Here is a 24,859-nt window from a genome sequence, read left to right as displayed (position 1 = left end):
ATAACAGCACATTTTAAAATCTGTTGCATTTTTTTGTAAAGCATGAATGCCCTGTGTTGTGTGGAAGGCTGGGTTTTGAGATTTTGGTTGGTTTTGGTCTAAAAACGGTTTTATCATGCAGCTGAAGAGCCGAATGAATAGTAGATGAAACGCTCAAAGATGCCTATCTGTAAGTTTGTATGTAGTGTATGATTTAGGAGTACTATGTATGGATATGCCATATGTGCCATTCTTCATGGGTCATTGCCTTAGAAACATACACAGTATCTGCACGTGTGCAAAATGGGCCTCTGAATGGACCAATCTGCACACTTGGACCTCTTATGTTTTTAATGTATTTTCTTTAGTGTTACTATTTCCGTTAGCTATCTTGGTGGCTAATATGAACTGAAGAGATATTTCCTTTAGCATTCCAATTTAAAGCTGCTTTTTGTTTCTTCTATACATGCACAGATAAGTAATATACAGTGTAATCCGTTGTACTAGAGAACACTTACTGAGAATTCCTTATCTGTAACTTGATGCATCTTAAGAGAAGCAGTTTGAAGAAGTGCTGCTTTTTAACTGCCTTTTTTTTTTTTTTTTTTTTTTTTTTTAAGAGTATGTTGGTGACCCATTGAGAAATGTAAAAGTTCTTGGAAACTATTTGATGAAAGCTCGGCAAAAGACTAAACCAAAGTATGCAGCACGCTACTTGGTCCGTGTCTTGTTCCCCAAGGAAACATTACTGTGTAGCATTATGGGAGTGAGCGCACGAGGGCGCAGAACGTTAGACCCTAACAAAATCGCTGCAATAAGAGGTATGTTGCCTTCCAAAATTCACATGCTTGCTTTCTTCTTCCATAGTTTCTGTAGTTGTTAACTTGCAAGGTGTCCTGGTCTCTGTTAATTATTGTATAACAAGCGCTAAACTGATAAATGGAGCAGTGAATGTGCTCCACGCTGCTTTGTCCTTTGGTTTTGAGAGAAATATCTGCCTTATAATTTTCAGTGTTCATTTTGAATTCTTCGATATGGACGAAACGCTTCTGTTTTCGCGTAGTTTCATTTACTTATTGTTCTTCAGTCATGCTAATTTTTTCTAAATTTTTCATTACAACTTGTTTGTAGGTGATCATGGTTTCTCTTTTTTTTTTTTTTTTTTTTTTAATGTGGCTGTAGCACACCTGTGGCAAATGTTCTTCTCTATCCTTGAAATTCACTTTTCTTGCTTGTTTAAGAGATGGTGAAGGTGGGGAGAGCATATTTTTAAATGTTGTCAGGCCATTTACCCAGATCCCCAGGCACCTTTGTATGAATATCCCTATACATATCCCCCTTCCTGTTTCAAGGGTGAGGGAGGTTACTTAAACCACCTAAATTAGTTGCAGCATCAGCATTAGTTGGTCGCTCTTTTTTTTTTTTTTTAAAAAAAAAAAAAGTTGATATGATAGAATTAGGAGAAAAGCGTAATTTACCAGGAAATGCTGAATAATAAAAATACTGTTTACAACACATCAAAAAATATTTTTGTACATCTTAATTTCGCAATGCTGCGTGGCTTCAAAGTATGAATTTTTTAGTCTCATGTTAATAAAAGCTAGAAATCGAAAGCTCCTAATATAGGCATTTATTAGCCTTCTCCTTTTAAGTTAGAAAGCTCTTGAATGCTGCTTTCTTGTCATGAAGCTTAAAAGTCTTTCTACCTTTTATGTGCAGAATTTCTTGCAGCTAACTTTCCGAACTATGATTTGAGTGAATATGGAAAAGACTGGAAGACCTGTATCACAAATGTTAACGCTATGATCCGCTGTTTACGCTCGGAAACAAAAATAAACTCAGTAAGTTATCTCAGGGTGATCAGTTTTTAAGTACTGCTTGTAATTCTTTCTCAAGTAAGCTATTTAAACCCCTCGCTTACATGAGTGCTTTAATTAGAGACTTCTTGGGTTCTATCTTTGCATAACTCAGCATAGGTCTGCTGATTGCAGCACCAGTACCATACGGGAATATTGGCAGCATGTCCCTTTCCCTTTCTCCGTCTCTTCCTGCTGTCCTGTTTAGCATTCATACAATAAGAGATGTGGACAACATTTACAGTACTTTCCTTTTAGTATCTTATGTCTTCACAAGTAGCATCAAATTTGATTGAGAGCTGAAATGTGTTAACTACTAGCACTGGTTTCACAGACTTTCCATCAGATGTATCTAGTCATGCATTTCTAGGCTTTATAGTGACTGAAATATCACTGCCAAAACACCTGTAACTCCATTTACCTCTGCTTCTAAAATGCTCTGTTTAAATCCATGAATGTTAAGTGCCTACTTCACCTGTGGCTTTAATGGCTGAAATGCAGGACTAGCTATATTGTAAATCTGTGGAATCTAATTTGTACCGTTTGGGGATTGAACTAGAACACTAATTAGCAAACTGTTAGCCTTTTGCTAGTATATGTGTTAATCTCATTTATATGTTTCAGGAGACAGCTGAAGGGGAAGAAAAATCGGCTGACACTCCAGATACGTCTTTTTGTGTAGATTTGAATTGTAGTGAGGAAAGCGAAGGCAATTCTCAAAACTCTCAGAAAATGACCACCACTGACAGACTACAGAATTCGGGATGGGATAAATTTCCAGAAGCTTTTGTAGCACCTTCAGCCAAGAAGCTCCAGTCTTTGGAACCTATGGGTAAACTGAGAAATTTTCATGTTTGTGTATAATATTTTAAATGAGCGGTGAGAAGCAGAAAGATGGTACCGCAGGTGAAAATAGGTAGTAAAAAGGATTTGCTGAGCTAAGTGACTCTTCTTTTCCCCTTAAGGCACTCGCTCTCTATTTAGTATTTTTTCTTGGGAGCAAACAGGAGTATTTTCTGGCAAACAGACCACATGTTCTCATCTACCCATTTTTTTGTAAAACACATGCCCTGAAAGAATGAAAAGTTCACTTGTAAGATAGTCTGTTCAGTCTCCCGTTGTTTCAAGAACTATTTCACAGTTGTCCCATTTTCTTATTTGACAGATACTCTACTGTAATGGAGTGAGCTGGCTCAGAATATCTATCAAGTGGTATTGTAATTTCAGAAGAAAAATACATCTTTCTGTAAAACTGACAGTTTAGGACAATAACTAATCCTAAAGCTGCCTTTGCATTGTTTGTTTAAACAAAGCGCTCAATATACAAATGCATGAATGGAAAAAATTCCACATATTGCATATGATGACTGTAGAGAGAGCTGCAAGGGAAATGATCTGAGGTTAGTTGACCATGGAAATAATTCAGTTAATATCATTCTGGGGCCCAAGCAGATTTACTACTGCACCCAAGATTTGTTAGGACTACTTTCACTCCACAGACTTCCTGAATTTACTATTCTTTTGGCTTTCCTTAGTCATAGTTGCAGTGGAGTCTAGTTGAAGCAGCTAAAAATATTCATTCTCTTTTCAGAATGTTTACAGGATCTAAGCACCATTGGAATAGTGGAGCTGTTATTCCACATAAGTAAATAAAATTTTCACGTGAGAGAAAACAATACAGAAAGCAATCATTAATAATGCAAGCTGCATTTCTAGCTTTTTTGAAAGTGTATCGGAAGTGCTGTTATGCTATTGTAGAACAGACTTTTTTTGGCTACTTCAACATCTGTCTGCAGTTTGATTACATGGTCCCGAGCTATTTTAAGAGCAGCAGGTTTAGTCCATCTAGTTGTGTACATAGCTTTTCATGCATTCTGATTGAATCCATCGGATTTTTTTTCTTTGTTTGTTTTAGGGTAGTGAAGTGCAAAAGTAGCACCCCCCTGCCCCTCACCCGCCGCTAGACTTACCAGATCAAATATCTCTCCAGAAATTCTTCCTTTCCTCCACCTTCAGCTTGCTTTTCAGTGGTGGTCTGGCCAGTGAGGTGTGACGTTTGTAGAGCAGCTGCAGTTTAGTGTTAGCTCTATTGTATTGTTTTTCAAATTGTTTGAGAATTTTCAGGGTGAAAAGTGTGATGCATATATATGCAATTGTTACAGTTTTCTTCTGGTCTTTCTAAGCAAGTACAGTAGTTTCAGGAGAAAACATTTCATGTCCTAGTTTTAGTGTAACATGGCCACTCTGAAGCCTGATCAGTGCTGGAGAAGTAAATGTTTTTCTTTCCAACATCCTTTCTAGAACTTCTCGGGAGTCCTTGGCGCAATGTTCAGTTGCCTTTCTCAGTCATCTATGTAGCTAAGGGGAAGTCTCGGCCGGAGTTATCGGCTCGCTACCTAATTCGTCATCTCTTCACGGAAGATGTCCTGGTGAAAAGCAATGTATATGGTAATCTTGAACGTGGCATGAGTCCCCTGGACTGCAACAGAATTAATGCTCTCAGAGGTATGTTGGAAAATCTCTATTCAAAGGATAGTCTGGGGAAATTAACAAGAGTGATTAACTTTGTATCTTATGAACATGCCATGACGTTTCAGAAATGAGTCTTTGAAACTGCTCTATCAGATATTAGTACAAGCAGCGTAAAAAGTTGGAAGAAAGTGGATGACATCTGCTTGAAAGGGCAACACAAGAGGACACAGGCAGTCCTGGAGGCTTCTGGAGAGCGTCAGGGATTTCTTGACACAGATGCAAGAGGGGCCAAGCAGGCGTAATGCACAGCAGGATCTGCTGCCCTTGACAAGCAATGAGGAATAGTTTGGGGTGTGATAATCGGTGTCAGCCTTGACTCTAGAGACTCTGAATTAATGGACCTCAAGATTATGAGGGGAGTGAGAAAGGCAAGTAATCGAGTTAAACCCTGGAATTTAGGAGAGCAGACTTCAGCTTATTTGGGAAACTTGTAGGTGGGATCTTATGGGAGACAGCTCTGAAGAGGAGAGAAGCTCAGGAAAGCTGGCAAGTCTTTAAGGACAGCATTCTGCAAGCGCAAGAACTGTTTGTCCCAGGACTGCCATTGAGAGGGACCTTGACAGGCTGGAGAAATGGGCAGAGGGGAGCCTCACAAGTCCTGCACCTGGGGAGGAATAACTCCAGGCACCAGTGCAGGCTGGGGACCAACTGGCTGGAGAGCAACTTTGAAGAGAAGGCCCTGGGGGTCCTGGTGGACACCAGGTGGAACATGAGCAAGCAGTGTGCCCCTCCTGGCAAAGTATGCCTCTGGTATCCTGGGCTGCGTTAGGAAGAACACTGCCAGCAGGTCAAGGGAGGTGTTCCTTCCCCTCTGCTCTGCCCTAGTGAGTACACATCTGGAGTGCTGCATCCATTTTGGGTCCCCGAGTACAAGAAAGACATTGGTAAACTGGAGCGAGTTCAGCAGAGGGGCCACCAAGATAGTCAGGGGGCTGAAGCCCTTTAAGGGCTGAGAGGTCAGCTGTCTCTGTTCGCTAAAGAAGCTCAACCGAGAGGAAAAATGATTTAGTAGTGTAGAAGCTTATAGGTAGGGTAAGGGCTGCTGCCAAGTGAATAGGCAGCGTTTTGAAACTGACCTATTTGAGCAGCTCGGGTAACTGTTCTTTATTGAAGCATGTCTTTTCAAAAAACATGTAACAGCCTATCCCATTGTATGAACGTAGACAACTTTTCAATTTCCTCACCTTAGATGAATTCAGAATGCCTTCAGGAAGTTAATGCCTTATTCTATTCACTAATCCTATTCCCGAAGCGAAGGAAGGGGAAGTTATGGTTGGAGTTGTAGTAGGGATGCTGCCTTCTCCAACATTTTTGGGTCAGCATTAAGAATTTTGGAACAGTGATCCATGCTCCTTCCTTAGAGGGAGCCTTCTGTTTGCCTTAGTCGTTCCCTCCTGCAAGGCTGGATTAAAGCAAGCAGAACTGTGGCAGTGGCAGTGGCAATAGAATTAGCATAGCAGTTATGCAGTGAGTGGGAAGGAAGGTGGAGCAGGTTGTAGGTAGAAAATGTCTAGGGTTTACTGCACAGGGGAAAAGCTGGCATCCTTCGGTAGGATTTAAGCATGTTCGGCCCAAACAGTGGTGTTGGGCGGGGAAAGATCATCAGATTTTTGGCTGCCGTTTGCCCTGTGCCCGTCTTAGTTGAATGCATTTGAAAAGGTTTGGTCAAACAATATGGAAATGTTTCTGTCTTTTCTTTATTTGTCTCTTTTTCTATCTCATTTTCATTGTGAAAAATGTTTCTGTTGTTTTTTTTCTAGGATAAATATGAAGAGAAAATATTTTGAAGGTTCTTAAGTTTTGTTTGTGGGTTGTCACTTACTGGACTGGATCCCAGGTTGCAGGCAGTATGATAACGGAGCGCCTTTTACATTCTCCCAACGCTATTGTTTTGATGTAGGATTTTTTCCCCCTTCCTCTTCGACCTCAATGTGAGAGAGAGCTTGCTGGGTTAGTGAGGTTGCATATTTGGCCAGAGGCTCTCTGCTGCAGCCTCTTCAAAGGGAGATTCATCATACATTTTTGCAACATGAATCTCTGAACAGGTCTTGAAACTGCTTCTCCTTTGTGTCCAGAGTATATGGAGATTGGAAGGGTAGTTAAGATCTGGATTGTACAGCCCAAGGACTCTGAGCTCTGCTTAGGCTGACAGCTCCTCAGGGGTGTGGCAGTTTTGCCCCTAAGATTACAGCTATGATGCCAGATAAAATGGGGCCATGGGCGAGCTCAGTTTTCCTTTTGGCTTAATTACTTGCATTTTCCTTGGCGTGGGTCTGGTCCAAGCACTGGCCCAGCTTGCACTCTCTGGGATGATGCCTGGGCATGGTCTGAGGGATACTGAATGCCATAGACCGTTCCCAATAGACAGTATAGGCAAGACTATGCCAAGGTAGGCTTTCTCTGGACTGTTTGTTTCTCCAACACTAACCTAGGAGGGTTGGCCCCTTTAAATTTAATCTCCACATGCTCCCGTGCCACACGTTCATGACATTCTAAACTGCAGAAGCACACAAAAGACGTATTAACGGTGTCACAGGGCTGCAGGAAGACCAAATGGGCATGTATAGCATGGATGCACCAGACTGCGTTACGTGGTCTAGGGGGAATGTCCTCTGGCCCTGTTTTAACACTGTAGTATATCCTGATTGGATGACCGCATCTACTCCCTGAATGCGGTCCTGCAGAGCAGGAAGGGGCCCAGCATAGGCTTGCAGTAGTCTTAACAATTAATTGATTTCTGCAAAAGAAAAAGCATAATTAAAAAGCTGTTCTGTGGACCATGTACTAAGGCACTGGTCTGTGCTGTAACTCTGAACTTGCTCTCAGGGATGGAAGGGAAGGGAGCCCGGCTGCTACTTAAAGGCAACCGGGCCTTTAAGTATCTTTTGTCAGTGTAGTTCATTGCAGGAACATTCTGGGAATACAGGACTCTGAGGAGCTTTCTCTTTTGAGTGGTCCAAACCACGCAGAGCAGAGAGCTAACTGCGAGAGCGCAGGTTTTCCTCTCAGCTCTTTTCTTCCTTCTGACCCATGCTTTTCAGGCAAAATAGGTCTCCAGATGTAGAGCTGCAGGCTAAATGGGAAATTAAACAACTGTATCAATGATACTATGTTTGATTGTTACTTGTTAAGATATGTGAGAGCAAAGGAAGAACAAAACTGAAATAGTATCAAGTAGCCATGCCTTTCCTTCTGCTAAGGTAAAACTATATTGATCAGAGGTAGAAACAGTCATGCTTTTAATGTGAAATTACAGTTGAGAATTCCTTTTTGTTACTTGCTTAGAGCTTTTAAGTGCTTGCTGAGAGAAAGCATATTGTTCAGTTAAGCTCACAAGGACAGTCCTCACTAATAAATAAGAAATATTTTTATCTGTTCTTAAAACTACTCACTTTAGATGTGGAAGGGGAGAAGGGTGCAACAGTGTTACCTTATCTATCATATTTTGCTGCCTTCATCAAGATTTGCTCACTGATCTTGTTACAGCACAGTAAGGAATGGACTCTTGCAGTTTTTCTGTCACCATTGTTCCTGTGTTCTGTTAAATTGCTGTGTTTCATTTTAGCGACTGTAGCTGTCGGATTTTTGAAAGGAGGGTTTGGGCCTGACAAATATTGGGCATTCTGAAATCGAGGCTGAGCCTCCTTTGCTCCTGTTGACTGCCTTAGAGGTCGAAGCTATTCTGTGCTTTAAAGGATCCAGCCCACGTGAGGGTTATGTGCTTTTTTTTTTTTTTTTTGTATATTTCATTTTTAATCCTTAGACTGTTGGTCACTTGTAAGAATTTCAAAATAAATAGGAAAAGGGGAAGAAATCTGCCCTCTACCTTTTGACTCTTTAAGCCTAATAATGTGCCTAGCTGTCCTGTTTTGGTAACATGCACTTGTTTTGGCCTAGTTGCATCCAAAAAAACATAAGGAGAATATAGCTTGCATAAATAATTGATATCTTGCTATTATATGTTTTTTTCTTGTTAGACTTTCTTCAAGAGAACTACCCATCCTTTGATCTGAAGGAAACTGGATACGATTGGAAGGCATGCGTGGCTGCCATAAACAGCACAATCCGCAGTCTCAGACATGACCTTAAAAAGGCTACGGTTGGAATGCGCAGGAGACTGTTAGCAATGCCACCACCAAGCAAAAAGAGTCCTCCACAGAGTCCCATTTCAATAAAGGCATATGAAAGTGACACTATCAATCTCACAGACTGAAGTCCGCCAACAGCTGTCTCAAATCTTAATTTAGTAGGCTTTTATAAATCCCGCACAGAAGCCTATTACATTGAGTTATCAGCAGCACTAAATAGTATATTTCAGGAGACCAAAGTTGTCAGAAGACCTAGGAACCCTAGCTACTTGTGTAAGTAGGCTTTGTGCTCCCCAAAGAGATGACATCTGCTGTTCCCTCTAGTGTTTGTGACGTGCTCTCCTCCGAAGGCACCTTCTTTTCAAGATTCATTGACTCTGAAAGAATAATTTGATTACAGAAGACGCACTGCACGTCAAGTCAGCAGAAGCAGATGGGAATGGGGAGAGAAGGGATGCTCCTCCTTGGAGGAAGATTCATAGCCGGTTAAGAGTATCTCGTTATGTGTGGGGAGGGAGATTTGATACAACAGCTGGGTATTTTAACCCATAATACCTAATGCAGAAAGGAAAATACAATTGTTATTGCATCTAGCTAATTTGACATATATATATCTCACTTTTTTTCCCTTCCTATAGCAGTCTTTTTTTGTAGGGTAAGGAAAGAGGCAGACAACAACGTAAGTACAGTTGTTGGTAAGTAATGTTTTCTTCCCTCTGATTTAGATCTGGTTTGCAAAATCACAAAAGCACCTGGAACAAACATCCCAATACTTAGTTCTGTTTGTTCTTGATGTGAATTTAATGAAAATATATCTTCAAGGGCATGGTCCACTGTTCAGTGGCATGTATCTATCTCATGTCTGATGTCCACAAAGTGCAAATCTGCTGCAACTCTTTTATCTAGAGGATTTGGATACAGATTTAAAGAATCGTTTCCATCAGCTTCAAGTCATTGGTCCTCCAATTAAGATTGTAGAGACACATATTCTACTGCTTGTATGCAGTCAGAGATTACCAGCATCAGTGGTACATCTTCTCCAGCTCATGATCGTAGCTTTTAGTATACAGGTCTGCAGCTGCTTGTGTACAAGGCTAGGCATATTACTTTGGTGTCTCTTCAGGTTTCATTTTTGAAGACATGTCATCCTGTCCTGGTTAACTTAATCACTGCACATCTCTCAGAGTTTATCCCTGTCTTCCCCTTTCTTTATGCTTACACAACACTAAGATTTATTAATGGGCTGAATTACAACCAAAAAAACCCCTCATTTTGGAAATTACTGGGATGTGAGAATAATAAAAATTAATACCTATGTATACTCAATTTAATGTCCCCCTCAATTTAGTTTATAAATTGAAATTCAGCAGCAGCAGTTTTACAGAAGTTAAGGGTTTTTTCTTTTGTTTTTTCAATAGAGAAAATAATCTATATATGCCTTCCTGTTGCTTCTTTCTCCCAGCATCAGTCACACAGTCCTATCACTTTTTACAGGTTGGCTAGTTGGTGCGTGAACTTGCCCTGCCATTTGCATCATCTCTGAGTTTAGTCTCAGATGTCCATATTTTTCACAGAAAAATAGCTCTTCAGAAGACTGACACAATAAGGAATCAGCTTCACCTCTGAAAGCTGTTTTAACTGTGGCTTCCAAAACTATGCGTGTGTACATAGTATGATTTAACTAGATCTGTCCTCTAAGGCGAAGGTTTCTTTTTGTTGTTGTTGTTGTTGTTTTTATTAGCAGTAGGATAAAATAGGAGTGAAATTACTTGTTTTCACTTTAACTTCTATCCATAACAAATGGGCAGTGTTTATTATATACATGAGAGGATCACAATACAGTTTTTTTTATTGCAAGTTAGGATATGCAATGTCCTTATCAAATAAGAAATTAATATTTCCCCTATCAGCTCCTTCTTGCCATGCAGATATTTTTTGTAGACTTTAAGAAGTAGTTTCAACTGATTAATTCTCAGAGAAATGTTGTACTGCTGTTGGTCAGTAACATATGAAATTTGGTGGTTCTTGTTTACTACCAACAAATTCTGCTGTTACTGTTATATACAGTCTGTCTTGTAAATGCCGATAGTTTTATATTGTGTGTAGATATTACTAGTTTGAAACCTCAGAAGAAGCCAAAAATGCTTATATTTTTTCAGTAGTTATATGAAATTTTTTCCACTGTCATTCATAGATTTTAATAATAGAATGATATATTTATTGAATAACCTGTCTGGCACTGAAATTTGTTAATGTGGTGCATACCTCTAGCTTCCATATTGAAAAGAGAGCTGAATAATTGAATAAAAGTAGAAATAGTTTTCTTGTTTCTGTTAGAAATGTATCAATTTTGCTAACTTTTATAAAATAAAACTATAGTATTTTGCTCTTAGAAAAAATTATTTTACAAATAAAAGTAGCATATAGCTCCTTGACTAATTATCTGTGTTTCAAATATTTCTTGCATCATGGACTTCTGGTTCAGGTACAGTTTCATCTGAAAACATTCTTTTGATCTCCTTTCAAGAATTAGAGCTTTGAGGAGGTCTTCCGATTGTGCTGAGATGACTTCAAAACTTAGACTGCCTTAACTGATATAGTAAATCAAAGCAAACTCTTTGAATGTACTTACTTGGGTTCGGCTAAGGTCACTTACAGATTCAGAGATTTGCACAAAGGAGTAGGAGTTGGGTACTTTTTTTTTTTTTTTTTTTTTTAAGAAACTCGTATAAACTAGTGCATTTTTCAGGAGGTTAGGCTTAATTCACACGCTGGTGTAGCAGCTTCTGTGTTATTGTCCCATTTTATCCTTTGAATAAGGAATAAGGTAATCTGTTCATTTGAAACACTGAAAATTCACCGTCTTCCATCTTTGTAGCCCAAATATCTGATCCTAATGCAACATGAGTCCCTCCTGTGTACAGTAGAGCTGGGCCACTTTATTTATATTCATGTTTTTTGAAAGTTAAGATCCTAGGTGACTGGTTAGCTCTCTGTATCACATCCTCCTCTACTCTTGGGCAGGGTGGCTTCATGGCAGATACGCTGCTAGAAACTGCTTTTCAGCAGATCTCTTCACACATGCTTCCCACGTTGCCAGAGAAGGTGGGTAGATATGTGAGTGAATGAGTGAAATGGACAGAGCAAACATTGTTCCCTGATGTTGGCAGTCCCTTTAAGGGATTTCCAAAGGAGATGAGAGGTAAGTCTGCATGAAGCTTTCCCTTTATGTTTTCCTTAACTGTGGTGTGGCAGTGTGGGTGACTTCTGTGTATCTATAGACCTGGACCACCGTATGCTTTTGTCTCCCGTATAGTTGTTTGTTGCACTTAATGTGAGGGAACAGCAGGACTGGGGCTCCTCTGTGAGGAAGAACGGGCCGGGGCGCCCAAAGCACAGGCAGGTCTGAGCCCTTTCTGATGCAGCACGATCCTACGGGATCTGAGCAGGGCTAGGGTGGTGACAGTGGCAGGATCCATTGACAGCTCCAGATGAGGCAAGGTGGTCCAGTCAGCAGCAGGAGAAAGGGCTGCAACATCGTGAGGCTCCTGTAGGAGACGGGGCCGAAGACAGACCTGGAGACAAGACTGTGATGTCAGGCTGGGTCCCTCCAGGATGTCCAGTCAGTAGTGGGGCCAGGGCTGCCCTTATGGGGAGCTCCTGGGCTCACAGGCAGAGGGAGCCAGGCCAGGGAGGGGTCCAGGGGCAACCAGGACTTCTTGGTGCCCTCGGGGCTCTGATACAAAATTCTGCAGGTTTCACAGTATATATTAAATTATCCAGTTTATAGATGCGTTCAGTTTTGATAGCCATAACTTTTTCCTTAGAAAAACTTTAATACTCCCATCATCTTCAAATGTTTTTTTGAATTGTTTGATGAGAGCACTCATAAGATTTTAGAGTAATGTAGAAAGGATTAAATATTTTTGCATTTCTTTATTTGTGACTTGTTTATAGATATATTGCAGTGTGATTATTTTCTCTTGTACCATCATTGACTTATTTTGTTCAACAGAAGAAATCTCATGCATTTTGTTATGCGTGATATCTATGCATAAGGTCAGACAGGAACTTCTGACTTTAAATGCCATCTTAACTATGGGTTTATTAGGTATTTAGCTTAGAAATTTTGTATTAGTTGTTTCTTTTACTGAATGGTGAGGTGACATAAACTGTACTGCTCCATGGAATTGAAAACAGAGGACTGTGGGGTTTGTTTATTTTTTTTTTTTATGCATTTAAAACTCCTGGACAGATTGAAGGGCGATAGCACCACCTACCGTGAGCCAGAAGTCTTTCTGAGAATCAGAAAACCTCCCTGTCTTAAGTATTCCAAAAGAAAGAAAATGAATTCTGCAAATTTGATTTTGGTGCTTTCCCTGAATTTAAAGTTTTACTTTTAGCTGAGCTTGACACATTTATAAACTTAGTCTGCTTAGTCTTTTAAAAATGACCTGGTTTGACTTTGGATTTTTTTGTTAGGTGAGACAGCTTTTGTTTTAGTTACAGATTTACAGGTGCTGTGTAAAGTAACACATAGAACAAGCGTACACATGCCTGAATATGAGCAATAAAAAAGTGGGGGGCGATTGGAACATTGGCATTAGTATCTCTTTGCCTTGCAGACTTAGCAGATTCTTCAGTATTTATTCTGCTAGCATTATCTTTCCGAAGGTGACATCTTCTTTGGGAGCCCTGTTGGGGAAGAGAATTCCAGAGGCATCAGCAGGCAAGCGAGTGCATGAGGTCTCGTGTTTGGGAATTCTTAAAGGTGTGCAAGGGACCAAGGTTGCACAGAAGGACGTCTCCCTGCTTGTAGTGTCAGGTTTCAAAAAGCAAAAATAACAATGCTGTAGGCTAGGAGACGTTAACAGTATCATTGGGTGCTTAGCTTGAGAGCCGAAAGGTTGCAGTTGTGTGACACAGACTAATAAGCCAGTCCAATGGAGGCAATTTTTGGATATGTGAAGTAGCTACATTCTAAAGCACTTTGATAGCTGAAACAAACTGGAGTTCGAGCCTCGGGAAGACTTCAGAATAATGTGGCAGTGCAAATGTACTAAGTGCCAAAAAGACAGGGAAAAGGAAGGGGCCTAACCAGATGTGAAATTCTGCAGAATCTCCTATTTGGAAGTAAAGTTGCTAATCAAAGATGAAAACCTACACTGCTAATAAACAATAAGGTATGTGTCTTCTATTAAATACCCTAAGTTGCTTAATTTAGGTGTTATCTGAACTAAGACGGGAAAGGGGATCTAAAACTTGTTGCCTAATGTGTCTCAGTGTAGAGAAGGCAGTTCATACTTATAATTAGTTCCAAGCCAGAGGAGTTAAAGTCCAAGTTCCAGCAAATATGGCTTGTTCAGACTAGATTTTTCTTATGCCAGTTAGTTAATGCATGCTGATGTCACACCTTTTAAACTGAATCAAAACAAAGTCTGAGTGTCTGTCAGAATCCAGACTGCTGCTTCACTGAAGTTGCCTTCTCTTAGCTTTTGACTGAGAAGGCTACTTAGGGTTTGGTGAACAGATCTGAGTTACATCATCTGTAACAGCATCCTTCTAGTCAGCTGAGCTTCCTAACTGCTTGGCTGTGTGAAATATTGCCTCCTCAACAATATTTCATTGTTTACCTTATTTTCTTCCTTTCCCCAGTCCTTGTTTTGCCTCACTGGAATGAACCATGAAAGCTGATGAAGAAAGGCAAGCCTATTTCATTAAGCTTCAGTTTGCTTTCAGAGATCTGGAAAACGTTCAGGGGTCTGCAAGTTGAAAGAGGTAGAAAAACACTTGCTGAAAACTGAAGAACTGTATTGTGTTGCTGTTTGAAAAACGTTAACAGCGAAGACAAGAGATGGCCTAGGGCTGGATTTTGGGAGCTGTCTTTGTATCATGTCCTACTCTGGCTCTTAGAGCCCAGAGCACCAGTTTCCACTCTGATTTGGCAACATACGTTTAGTTACCTGATCCACAAAATTATTTCTGTCCCTTTAAGCAGTTACACAGGCAGGAAATTTCGGAAGGAAAGAGGACTGGAGAAGCTATTTATGTTAACACTGAAACCTAAATGCGTATGTTACATTCCTGACCATTAGGTACTACTAGGCTTAGTTTAGTGGCTATAGGAAAGGAGAACAGAGTGAGTGGAGCAGTCAGGCGCCTGGGGTATGAAAATGCAGACTGTAGGCAATTTTTTTTAAATATTGCTGCCACAGAAAGGTGAAAATACTGAAAAATTAATGATAAAGGATTACTGTCGAGATTATTTTTCCCCTTGTTTAAATGTTTTTTGCGCGTACTTTATTGACTCTGAACTGAGGGAAAAATACGAAGAAGTAAACAAAACTGCCGCTTCCTCTAGAAGAGATGAAAAATAGCATTTTAGAGTAGCTATTCTCCATTCACCTTTTGCCGCTGCTCTGGAGGATGAGTTAGTTTTCAACGTTATGCCCATGACCATCTTGGAAGACAAATTCAGTCATTTAAAGCAGCAATCTATTAAAATCCTCGTCTTCCACACATTGAACTTTTTTATTCTTAAATTTCAGTAAGATACTGTTCCATAAAACATTATTTTAATCCTTTCCATGTATTTGGATTATATGTGAGGATTATTTTTCTGCTATTTGATCTCATGGAGGTGCTAGTAGAGCACAATTTGTCTTTGTTGAGGATGTAGTTTACAGACTTTCAGTGTTCACTACAAGCAGAGAGAAACAAATGCAGATATCTGTAGAATTTTTTTACTTCTCTCTGTTTGGCAAGTGAGACGTTTTTACATGGTTATCTTACTTTGGGATGTAATTCCTTTTTCCCTTTAGTAACTGTAGTAACAGTAATAGATACTTTTGCTATAGCAAGCCACCAATTAAAACCTTTTGTATTTTTGTGGCTTTTCTCGATTTCATTTTAAATATGTAGTTGTCTTACAAAAGCCTTTTCTCAGAAACAGTGGGCAAAAACTAGTCTTGCTTAGTCTGAAAGCAAATCTATTCAAGCTTTTGTTTGGCTTTGAATTTATTAAACTGATATTGGTGCCTATGGTCCACTTTTACAAACAGCATCTAAGTGTTCAAACTCTGCTGTCCTATGTAGGACTACTCAGGGTAGTAAAAATGAACATAAACACAGCTGAAGAATCAGCGTCTCAGTTAGCAAGTAAGAGCCTCATTGAAATAAATAATGAGGGGGGGAAAAAAGTATAATATTTCATCAAAAGATGGCAGGGAACAAATGCAGGAAATGGGGGGGTGGGGTGGGGTGGGGTGCACTCAGTCAACCTTTGACAAATTAGCTCTCCCACCCTCCTCCTGGGAGTTACCATCCTCATGGCAGACTCACAGAAGGCAACTTGGGTGTGTGAGTTACCCGCTCCAGTTCACAATCTGGTATGGGAGCTTACACTGCCTGGGAAGGCCAGTCTGAACTAGCACTCTGTGCTCTGAACAGGAACCGCTGAGGTGTGAGCCCACGTGCTCTTCCGGTGTGAAAGCAGAGAGCAAGACCAAGAGGGGCGGTAATGCCTTAAGCTACTGCAAATGTTTGCTTAGGGAATGTGAGTTAACACCCAGGCTGCTTCTGTGTCACCCAGATCTAAGAATATTGCCACAATAATAATCAGTGAATTTTAAGCGCTTTGTAAAAATGTTGAAATTTCATCTTCAGTACTTTGGATTACAAAGATGTTTCCCTGTCTTAATTTCTCTAAGGCAAGTTTATTCAATTAAGCGTCGGGGAAATGGCAGTGATCATGAACTAAAAGCACACTGTCATTCACAGAGTAAAGTGGTACCGAAACCATGACAATAAGCTTTTTGGGCTAAGGGACATTTTATTTCTGTTTCTATATACAACACCGTGCAAAAGGGTTCCTGAGCACAGAGCCTCTGAGCACTACAGTAATAAGTGGAGTTTGGTCTTTAGTTTCAATCTGGTTTTGAGTCAGGGCTTCAAATAAAGGGGATATCTCTGAAGATCTTCATGAGCATAGGTAAGGCTGCTAGTGTAGCTAAATTTTTAGTTTTATATGGGTTATGTGTGAATAAAAATATTAAGCTATTTTTCAAAATAGCTTAATGTAATGAGCATTTAGTCTTCAGCCAAGGGAACAATTGCAAATTTATCTCATCTCCAGCTGCAAATGAGTTGAAATGTGGCATCTCTAACCCTAGATGCACACTTTGAACACTTTTTTTTTTTTTTTTCCCTTCTGCTGACAGCCTTTTAGCAACATCCCCTCAGGAGGCTTATATTATAAAGTATAATTTATCTTCTTTGGTGAATTCTAGGGTATTCAAAGAAAAAGTGCTGAAAGAAGCAGTTTGGTATTGTATGCCTTGTCCTGGATCAATTCCTGAGACCTGTGTGCCTTTTTACTAGTGAAGCCCTGCCTACCCTTATTTTAGGATTGAGTCAAGTGCTCCTTTGGCTGGAGTATAGGCATTTCCTGTATTTTCTTAGTGCCTCCTTGCCTTTTCCTCTGTCTGCCTCCGCCTTGTCTATTTACACCCCGTATCTATGAAGCACTTTTCCACGCCCCCACTTTCCTGCGGAACAAACTTACCCAAATCAGCTCCAATTCAAATGTTCCCCTACTGCGACATCAGTCTGCTTTGCTTCTTTCTGAGCTTTGCAGCCTACCTGGCTATGTAAAAGCTTTCAGTTTTTGAACACGGAGAACTTTTTTTGTCTTTATGTGCATTATCCTAACTTGAAAAGGTCAGCTGGGAGAGCTGTTTCAGAAATTACAGCTTAGTGAATAGTGGCTTAGTAATTTGTACTGTCTGGTATCTCCTGACTTGCATCAGAAATGAAAGAACAATAGCAGAGTCTTTGATTCCCTAGAGACTGTGGGTTTGGTTTTTGTTTTGTTTTTAATAAAAACAAGAACATTTGTTGGAGATCTGAATGTCTTAGGATATTACACTGAGATTAGATATTTTAGCTGAGTTTTAGTAAGCCTGTAACTGGAAGAAATGCACAAAAAGAATTGTTCTGAACAAAAGGAGAGGAACGTTTTCTGTCTGCCAAAAGGCATTGCATTTTATATGTGATCTTATGTTATGAAGTGCGTTGTGAACATAACTGAAAATATACTGCAAAGGACTTGGTAGAAAGAGATAATAACCTCAAAGCTGAAATAAGCTACGTAGGAGAATTTCCTTTAAGAGATAAAACTTTATGAAAGGGAGAATAAAATACCTCCAAACCTCTATCTTGAAAGCAACACTGATGTTAGACTACTTTTCACTTCTGTATATCCTGGCCATCCCTTACATTAAAAAGAAAAATTGATCTAAACCTTTTCTCCAGTTAAAAACATAATGCTTCAACCATTTGTAATAGGTATCCTCCTCACATCAGGCTACTTGAAGCCCACTGCTGAAGTCTTTCTTGTGATGTGCTGTAGAAGGGAATTAATTTCCTTACAGTTTTTTTTCCCTTCCTACATTCATGTGACATTTCCTGTGAGACTGTGAATCCTCCTGTCTATATGCACCATAAAATAAATATTGGAATTGTAGGTCATTTTAAAGAAAGCCTTTTGAAGAAAGTGCTTTAATTAACATTTACTTTTATTTGCAAAGGAACCTTGAAGATCCTTTATATCAGAATATAGGTCACGGCTCACAAAGAATACCAATGATGCACTGTAAACTATGCTATTAATATATTAGTGTCAGATTTCCAGGCATATTAAATCTACTTGATTGTGGAGTACTAATTATTTCTATTAATTTCTATTACGGTAATGTGTAGTGGCTATGACAGAGGTCTGAGCTTGCTGTAGAAGGTGAGCGCCACACATAACAGCCAGTCCTCACTAGGCGGCATGCAGAATTTGAATAGGTAAGAAGAGGGTGACAGGAAACATTATTTTCCTGTTTACAGATGGAGGAGCTGAAGCCCAGAGGCTGTGACTTGCCCAAGGTCACTCAGGAAGCCTATTGCAAGGCTCTGCGTTCAAAACCCAGTGGCTTGATCCAATGTCCTAACAGCAAAAAATCATATAGTCTTTTGATTGCCTTTGTCCTGACAACAACTCATAAGTCTCTAGGAGCCGTGTGAAAGGACAGGGCCTTGCAGAGCTGAAAGCTAAAGCGTGCCTCTGGGTGCCCCTGAGGTGCTGTACACACCCCTGGCTCTGGCACCCACAGGGTCAGCAGGCCCTATAGGGAAGCCTGGCTTCCTCCATCACTGCCTGCACATAGCACAGGGGAGACGGAGTGGTGTTAAGAGTGTGCCTTGAAGAACTGAAGCTGGTTTTTTTTCTTTTTCTCAGGTGTGAAAGGGGTGAAAGTAATGAAAATATGCTAAAAACTAAAAATAACAGAATTCCTCATCTTTCTCCATCTTCTCTAACCCCCTAGAGCGTACGAATTCATTGGCACAATAAGCAAGGTACTTTATCCACTTGGCCACGCAATCTTGGTTTAAATCCACGGGACTTTACAGGTGTAAAATTAACCACAGGAGAGCACTCTCATTGTTCACTGACTGCAGTGCAAACATATGGAGAACTACAAGTGAAAAATAATTAAAACAACATTTGAGCACAAGCCTGTTCCTTCATTTTATATGTACAACGCATGTAAAGCAGCCTTGCTCTTGTTTCATTATGTCTGAAACAAGGACATTTTTGCTTTTCCGTGTTGAGATAATCTTCTGTATGAGGTGGTACCCTTTAGAGATAATTTGCCTAATACGAGAGCATAGCTGTGTCCAGAAATGCACAGAGAAAGAAATGCTTTATTGCTTGGCATTAGCTAGAGAAGAGCTTGGATTGATCCTGAAACTACTATAGCAGACTTCTATAACTTGACTCACAGTGACTTTATCAATAGTCTACCTCTTTTAAAAAAAAAAAAAAAATCTGATTTAACTGATCTGATAGTGTAGCTGGTCCATTGGCTACACTGAAATGTTTTTAAATCTGTCTCATTACACATGCATCCAACTATAAGAGGCTCCTCCTGAGATTTTCTACTACCTCTTACAGAAAACATACTTTAAAGTTTGCCTAGATATATACTTATCTATTCAACAGACCAGAGTGATACCAAATTAATTTTTCTAGTTAAAAAAAAAAAAAAATCCTACCTGATTGTATGCATTTCCTCATGAAACAGGAACAGCTGCAGAGGTGCTGTTATGATTTCTCTGATAAAGAGCCCGCATTTTATTTACTTATTAAGAGCATTTAGCACTCCTGAGAGGTGCTAGTTTGAGAGCCGTAGAGCACTGAGTTCTTTTTAGTGGACAGAACAAGCATGGCATTGCCAGCGGTGCTGTTGGCTTCCCCACTGGGCCTGACAGTCTCAAAAAAGAGAAGAGGGATTCACTCAAGATTTCTTCCTACTGAAACTTGTAGGAGATCAGAGGGAAAGGAAATGAGGAATAAAAGAGACAGCAAAGCGGGGAGAGGGAGGAGAAGAGCGTGGATGGACAAATAGAGGTAAAGTGAAGCATTAAGGAGTAAAACAAGGATGCCCTTTTGAAAAGGGAGAGGACTACACAGCAATTAGATGAGTATGTGGAGATGGAGGATCTATCCCCACCCCAGACTAATCTGTTGCCTCAGTCCCCCTCCCCCCACGAGTCTTTTATATTCTAGCCTGAACAAAAGCAAATCATGTTTTCCTTTCCTAACGATGCTGTGTTTTCAGTTCAGTACCTAGAATATTGTGTGCCTGTTAACATGGATAAATATGTATATATATCACTGGATTGGTGCGCATAATAACTGAGGATTTCTGTCGCAGAGTTTGCTCTCCTAAATCAAAGTGCAACCACTCAAAGCTATTAGTAATCCCCTACTGGCAATTGCTTGGGGGTACATGACTATTATATGTGCAAATATGGTATGTGTTATGTTCTAGTATTTTATTTTTTTCAAAAGCAGTAAACAAAAAGAAACAACACAAACCACTGCTTGGTTACAAATATGAAATCCATTAGATCAATTAGTAGCAAAGAAGGAACGTCTGGGTCCGTGTTTGGGGGTGATTATCGAATCTGCTTCTAATGTTTATGCAGTGAGTTTTATACAGTACCCTTCCTCCTACCCCAGGATGTGTGTGCACATGTATGTATATGTACATACATTTTCTGTGCATGTGTACAAAATTATTTGCATTTGGAAATACAGCTCGGTTAGCACTTATTTCAGTAGTGTGCAGGCACACACAAACAGGCATGTGTAAAATTTCATGTAAAGAAGTTCTTTTTAAAAACTGGCTTTAGAGGTTTACCTCTCAGAAGTGTTCCCTTAGCCTAGCTCCCTATCTTAAGAATCAGTGGGAGCAGGTTTACAGCTGAGCTGTAGGTGGAAGTAGGTTTGCAGCAATTTAACGGCTCTTGCTTTAACCTAGATTGAATTTGCACTACTAATAGCAGTGTAGTTGTGGTGGTACAGGATTCTACGGGGTTGTACAAGCCAAAGCCCAGGAAGGGGTCAGGTCTGTACAGTTGCACAAGGCCTAAATCAGTGCCTTAAGTCATCCTGTCATGCCTAAGGCTAGTTAGGTTAAACAAAGTGTTAAGTTTGCATCACCATGAAAGTGCATCCCTGAGCATATGACAGGCACAGCATAAACCTGGCGCTAAACTTTCTCCCATAGAAGCCATGTCAAGTCTGGTCCTCTGGCTTTTACTGAATCGGGGAACAAAATCCCCCTCCTTTGGGTTTTGATGGGGCTAGGATTTCTCAGATTTCTCTTCTAGTCCCCTGTGCCCCCTTTCTCCGTTTAGGGTGGCTTCTGGAGGGAATCAGCAGAGCAGCCATTCTGAATTGCTTCATTTTCTCTTCCATTGTCTGCAGTGGGGGAGAGATGGCAAAATATCTTAGAAACAGCAACGCTAGAGATGATCTCAGAGTGTCAGCTGAGAGCGGAAAAAAGGCCACAGCAGCAGGCAGCCACATCCCAGCCCCAGAGTAGAAGCAGAGCATCAAGCTGTAACAGCAGGGAAAAAGGCAACTATTGCACCATCCGCTCCTGGCTTTAAAGGGCCGGTGCAAAGTTCAAGGCCTCTTCACAATGAAACAGCTGGGCAACACCTGCAGGCAGTTTACTTAAGTCGTCGTTACTGGATTATTTTGGGAATCTGACTGGGTGCCAGGCTGGCTGCTCGTGAGGAAGTAAATACTTAAGACAAAATATTCAAGTGTTTTGCCTAAGCTGTGTGTGCTGGCAAGGGAAAAAAATAAAACAAAGCAAAGCGTGTGTTTAACAAAAACCCAGCAACACTGGAACGTGAAGCTCATAAAAATAAGATGCCTGAAGCATCCATGGAGCACAACGCAAGCAGAGCAGGCTCTCGGCACTGCTCTGCGCACAGCTCTGCCAGGGCATCCCCAACCTGGCCTGCAAGCCACCTGCATTATTGCAGCCCCAGGCCTCTCAGGAGAGCCCAGAGCTGAGGCTCGCTGGGGTGTTACTCCTGCTCTCAGGCATTCTCCCACGCGTGCAGAGACATGCCTGTTACTGCCCGCAGTATGTGGCCTTGGCACCTTTGACTGAGCACTGCGGTTGGGTGAAGTGAAAAAAAGCAGGTACCTGCTCTTCACAAAATCCAGCTAGTGATTTTGGTGGGTGGAGGAAAGTGGGATAGTTGAGATCACCCCAAATGGAGAATTACCTCTTCAGAGCCTGAGGAGAACCCTCTGATGGTGCTGGAGCAACCACCCTGGTCACTACCAAGCGGCAGAGGCAGGTGCTGAAACAAAGGATGGGGCCATGGCTGCCAGATAACACAAGCTAAAATTAAAGCTTCTCATGTTATCAGGACAAAACACTAGTGAGCAGGACTGTTCTGATTTCACCAGGCCATTTGGCAGTCCTAAAATGACACCTTGGATATGGAACACCCACTTCTGTCGTCACAAGAAAACAGTAGCATTAACCATCCTGAAGGGAAGTGAGTTTGAAGCAGCTTAAGAACAAGAACTTGGGTGCATGTTGTCAAGTAACTGCTCTCTGCCTGGTCTTCCCCCAGTTCTTCCCCCAGGCTCTAAAGCGGCTACTGCAAAGGATCCTGGCCTGCAGCAAACCACTGCGCCCCAGCAGAGCAAGGGGAGGATGCGCTGGTAAGGGACTGAAGGGGATGCCGCTGTGCTCCATCTGTGGGGCAGAGGAGCAGCTGGTTAAAACGATCCTTCCAGCTGAGAGTCTGCTTCGCCCAGGAGCCCATTCCCTGGCAAAGAAAAGTTCAGGCCCTTTGGCCATGGTCTGAGAGGCAATGATACAGATGGTAAAGAGCAACTGTATGGAGTTAGATAGATGCTGCATCAGCCACTGAAGAGCTCTTAGCATCAAGGTATCCATAAACGTGGGAGGAAAGAAATGTGGAGAAGCAACTGCCTGCCTGCCTGCCTGCCTGCCAGCTCCAAAGCCACTGGGGGCAAAAAAAGGCAGGAATAAGATGGTCGTATCTGGGCATATTTGCACGCAGCTTTGCTTTTTACCCTTTTCTTGGATCTTTTGAAACGCAAGCAAGTAAAAGCTGCCCGTGCTGATTTGGTGACCTGCCAAGCATCCTCTCTATATCTCTATGTAGCTTTGTGACTTCTGTTGCCGCTCAGCTCTACAGTAGTGTAAAGAGCTCAAAGTAAGACTGGGATGCCACTGTGTTAGTCATATACTTAAACAGGGAGCAAATCTACTACAAACTAACTGTAGGGTGTACCTTGGTCCTGTCTGAAAGCATTGGCAGTCTAACTAGTTCAGACAGACAAAAACTTACATGAAGGAGTGGGATTTATAGGCAGAATAAACAATAGAAAGGTATGTATTTTGGAGCGAATAAACGTATGCCAGCTTCAAGGCCTTGACCATCTGTGGTGAGAAATGCTGCAACTACACATGCCTGTCTTGGGTTGGAGTAGGCCTCTGCGCTCCACGCTATGCCAGGGCCTTACAGATTGTGATTCCTAGCAATTTCTGCAAGGCATACACAGAGCTGCACCATCTTGCCATAAAAGCAGTCACGCAAAAGCCTGCCGCCTTTTCTTCTGGGATTTACATCCCTTGCCTTTGGGACCCAAAGCCCAATGGCAGCAGACAGGGCTTTCTGTCTGAAGACCTATATCAAGATAGCCCACTAAGTCACAACATCTGCTGGTCGTAGAACAAGTCAGCAGTGGGGGAAAGTGGCCAGAGCCACACAGAGAGACAAGGTCCTACTGCAGTCCTAGTGCTACAGTATTGACACCCTTAGGCAGCACAGCAGCCGTTCCAGTGACCTTCTCCTTTCCACACCATGTTTATAAATGTTGCTGTCCAGGGCTGCGATGGAGATGGTTTAGTCTAGTAGGGCAGAAAGGTGGTATTACAATCACAGCCTGGCTGCCTCCAGCAAGCTTTGCCCTCTGCTCCCTCCTGGGAGCCACACTGCCCATGCCTGACTCAGGAAGATAGATTCTCCTCTCCTCCAGTCCCAAAAAACAGATCTAGAACCAGGAGCTGCTGTGTCCATGCATGGATACCAGTAAGTTCTGACCTCTTTCCGTATTACCCTCAGCTCTATGGGTACAAAGGACTTCCTTCTCTCTTATTGACCCTCAAATTGCTGGGTTTTTACATGACACCGGTTGCCAGTGTTTGTTTAATTGAAACAGAGGAGGGAGATTTCTTCTTTTCCATGTGCTTGTTTGTTTCTAAGCCTTTTGTGCTTTCTTTTAACCCAGGAGGACTAAGTCCACTAAAGAATTCTGTCATCTGTTATGCCTCTCTCTTCAGCAATGCTATTTGGACAGAAAATATTGCCTATTAAAATGAAAGGTGAAACTGGGAAAGAATGCAGGCTGTTAAACGCAGTGTCGTGAGTTTGAGCACCTTACCACACTTTCCTCGAGCTGGAATGCCTGCAGTAATACTTCCTGAAATGTGGCTTTCCCTCCAGGCCAACCAGCAAGCTTAAGCCCCTTCTTCCCTATTGTTAAGTCGTATCATCTGGGAACGTCACAGCATGAGGAATATAAACCCCACAGCACGGAAAGGTTTTGTTGTTCCTCTCAGATAAGGACAGAGCAATTAATGAGAATATATTTCATTGTTTTTCTCTTTCTATTACAGACTCCTGTTAATGTAATTGCCAAAGAACAACTGCTAGCATTTTAGTGAGCTCCTGTGCTATTCATTCAGCCTTTAGGGGATTTAAATGGCTTTTTCTCATGTCAGCACAGGGAGTGCTACACATGCACTGCTCTCAGAGAAAAGATGGTGACACCAGTGGTGGAGGTGGGAAGCATTATATTAACAGGACCAGCAGCTGATGCTTTGGAGACACTTCTTGCATTGTGCTGCCATGTAGATAAGGCCAGAACTTCATGGCTGGCACAGCATGCATGGACATGGCCAGAGATTTGAGATGTCTGGTCCCTTTTAGGCATCTCCTCAGACCTGA

At 41.3% G+C, this 24,859-nt stretch overlaps 1 protein-coding gene across 3 annotated transcripts in view; it reads left to right on the top strand.

The window, feature by feature from the left end:
* BEND2 (BEN domain containing 2) overlaps positions 1 to 9,603 on the top strand; it is a 28,600-nt gene extending 18,997 nt beyond the window's left edge. For all 3 annotated transcript variants that reach the window (XM_068918946.1, XM_068918938.1, XM_068918930.1), the window contains exons 8-12: positions 600 to 800; positions 1,699 to 1,820; positions 2,460 to 2,667; positions 4,137 to 4,340; positions 8,345 to 9,603. In XM_068918946.1, the coding sequence (XP_068775047.1) occupies positions 600 to 800; positions 1,699 to 1,820; positions 2,460 to 2,667; positions 4,137 to 4,340; positions 8,345 to 8,580 (971 nt within the window). In that variant the 3' untranslated portion in view covers positions 8,581 to 9,603. The remainder of the gene's footprint in view (positions 1 to 599; positions 801 to 1,698; positions 1,821 to 2,459; positions 2,668 to 4,136; positions 4,341 to 8,344) is intronic.
* Positions 9,604 to 24,859: the final 15,256 nt, after the last annotated feature.

The sequence above is a fragment of the Struthio camelus genome, chromosome 1, assembly GCF_040807025.1.
Source record: "Struthio camelus isolate bStrCam1 chromosome 1, bStrCam1.hap1, whole genome shotgun sequence".
In the NCBI taxonomy this organism is placed as follows: Eukaryota; Metazoa; Chordata; class Aves; order Struthioniformes; family Struthionidae; genus Struthio; species Struthio camelus.
The sequence above is the reverse complement of the archived record's forward strand: the minus strand, read 5'-3'. Positions and strand labels throughout refer to the sequence as shown.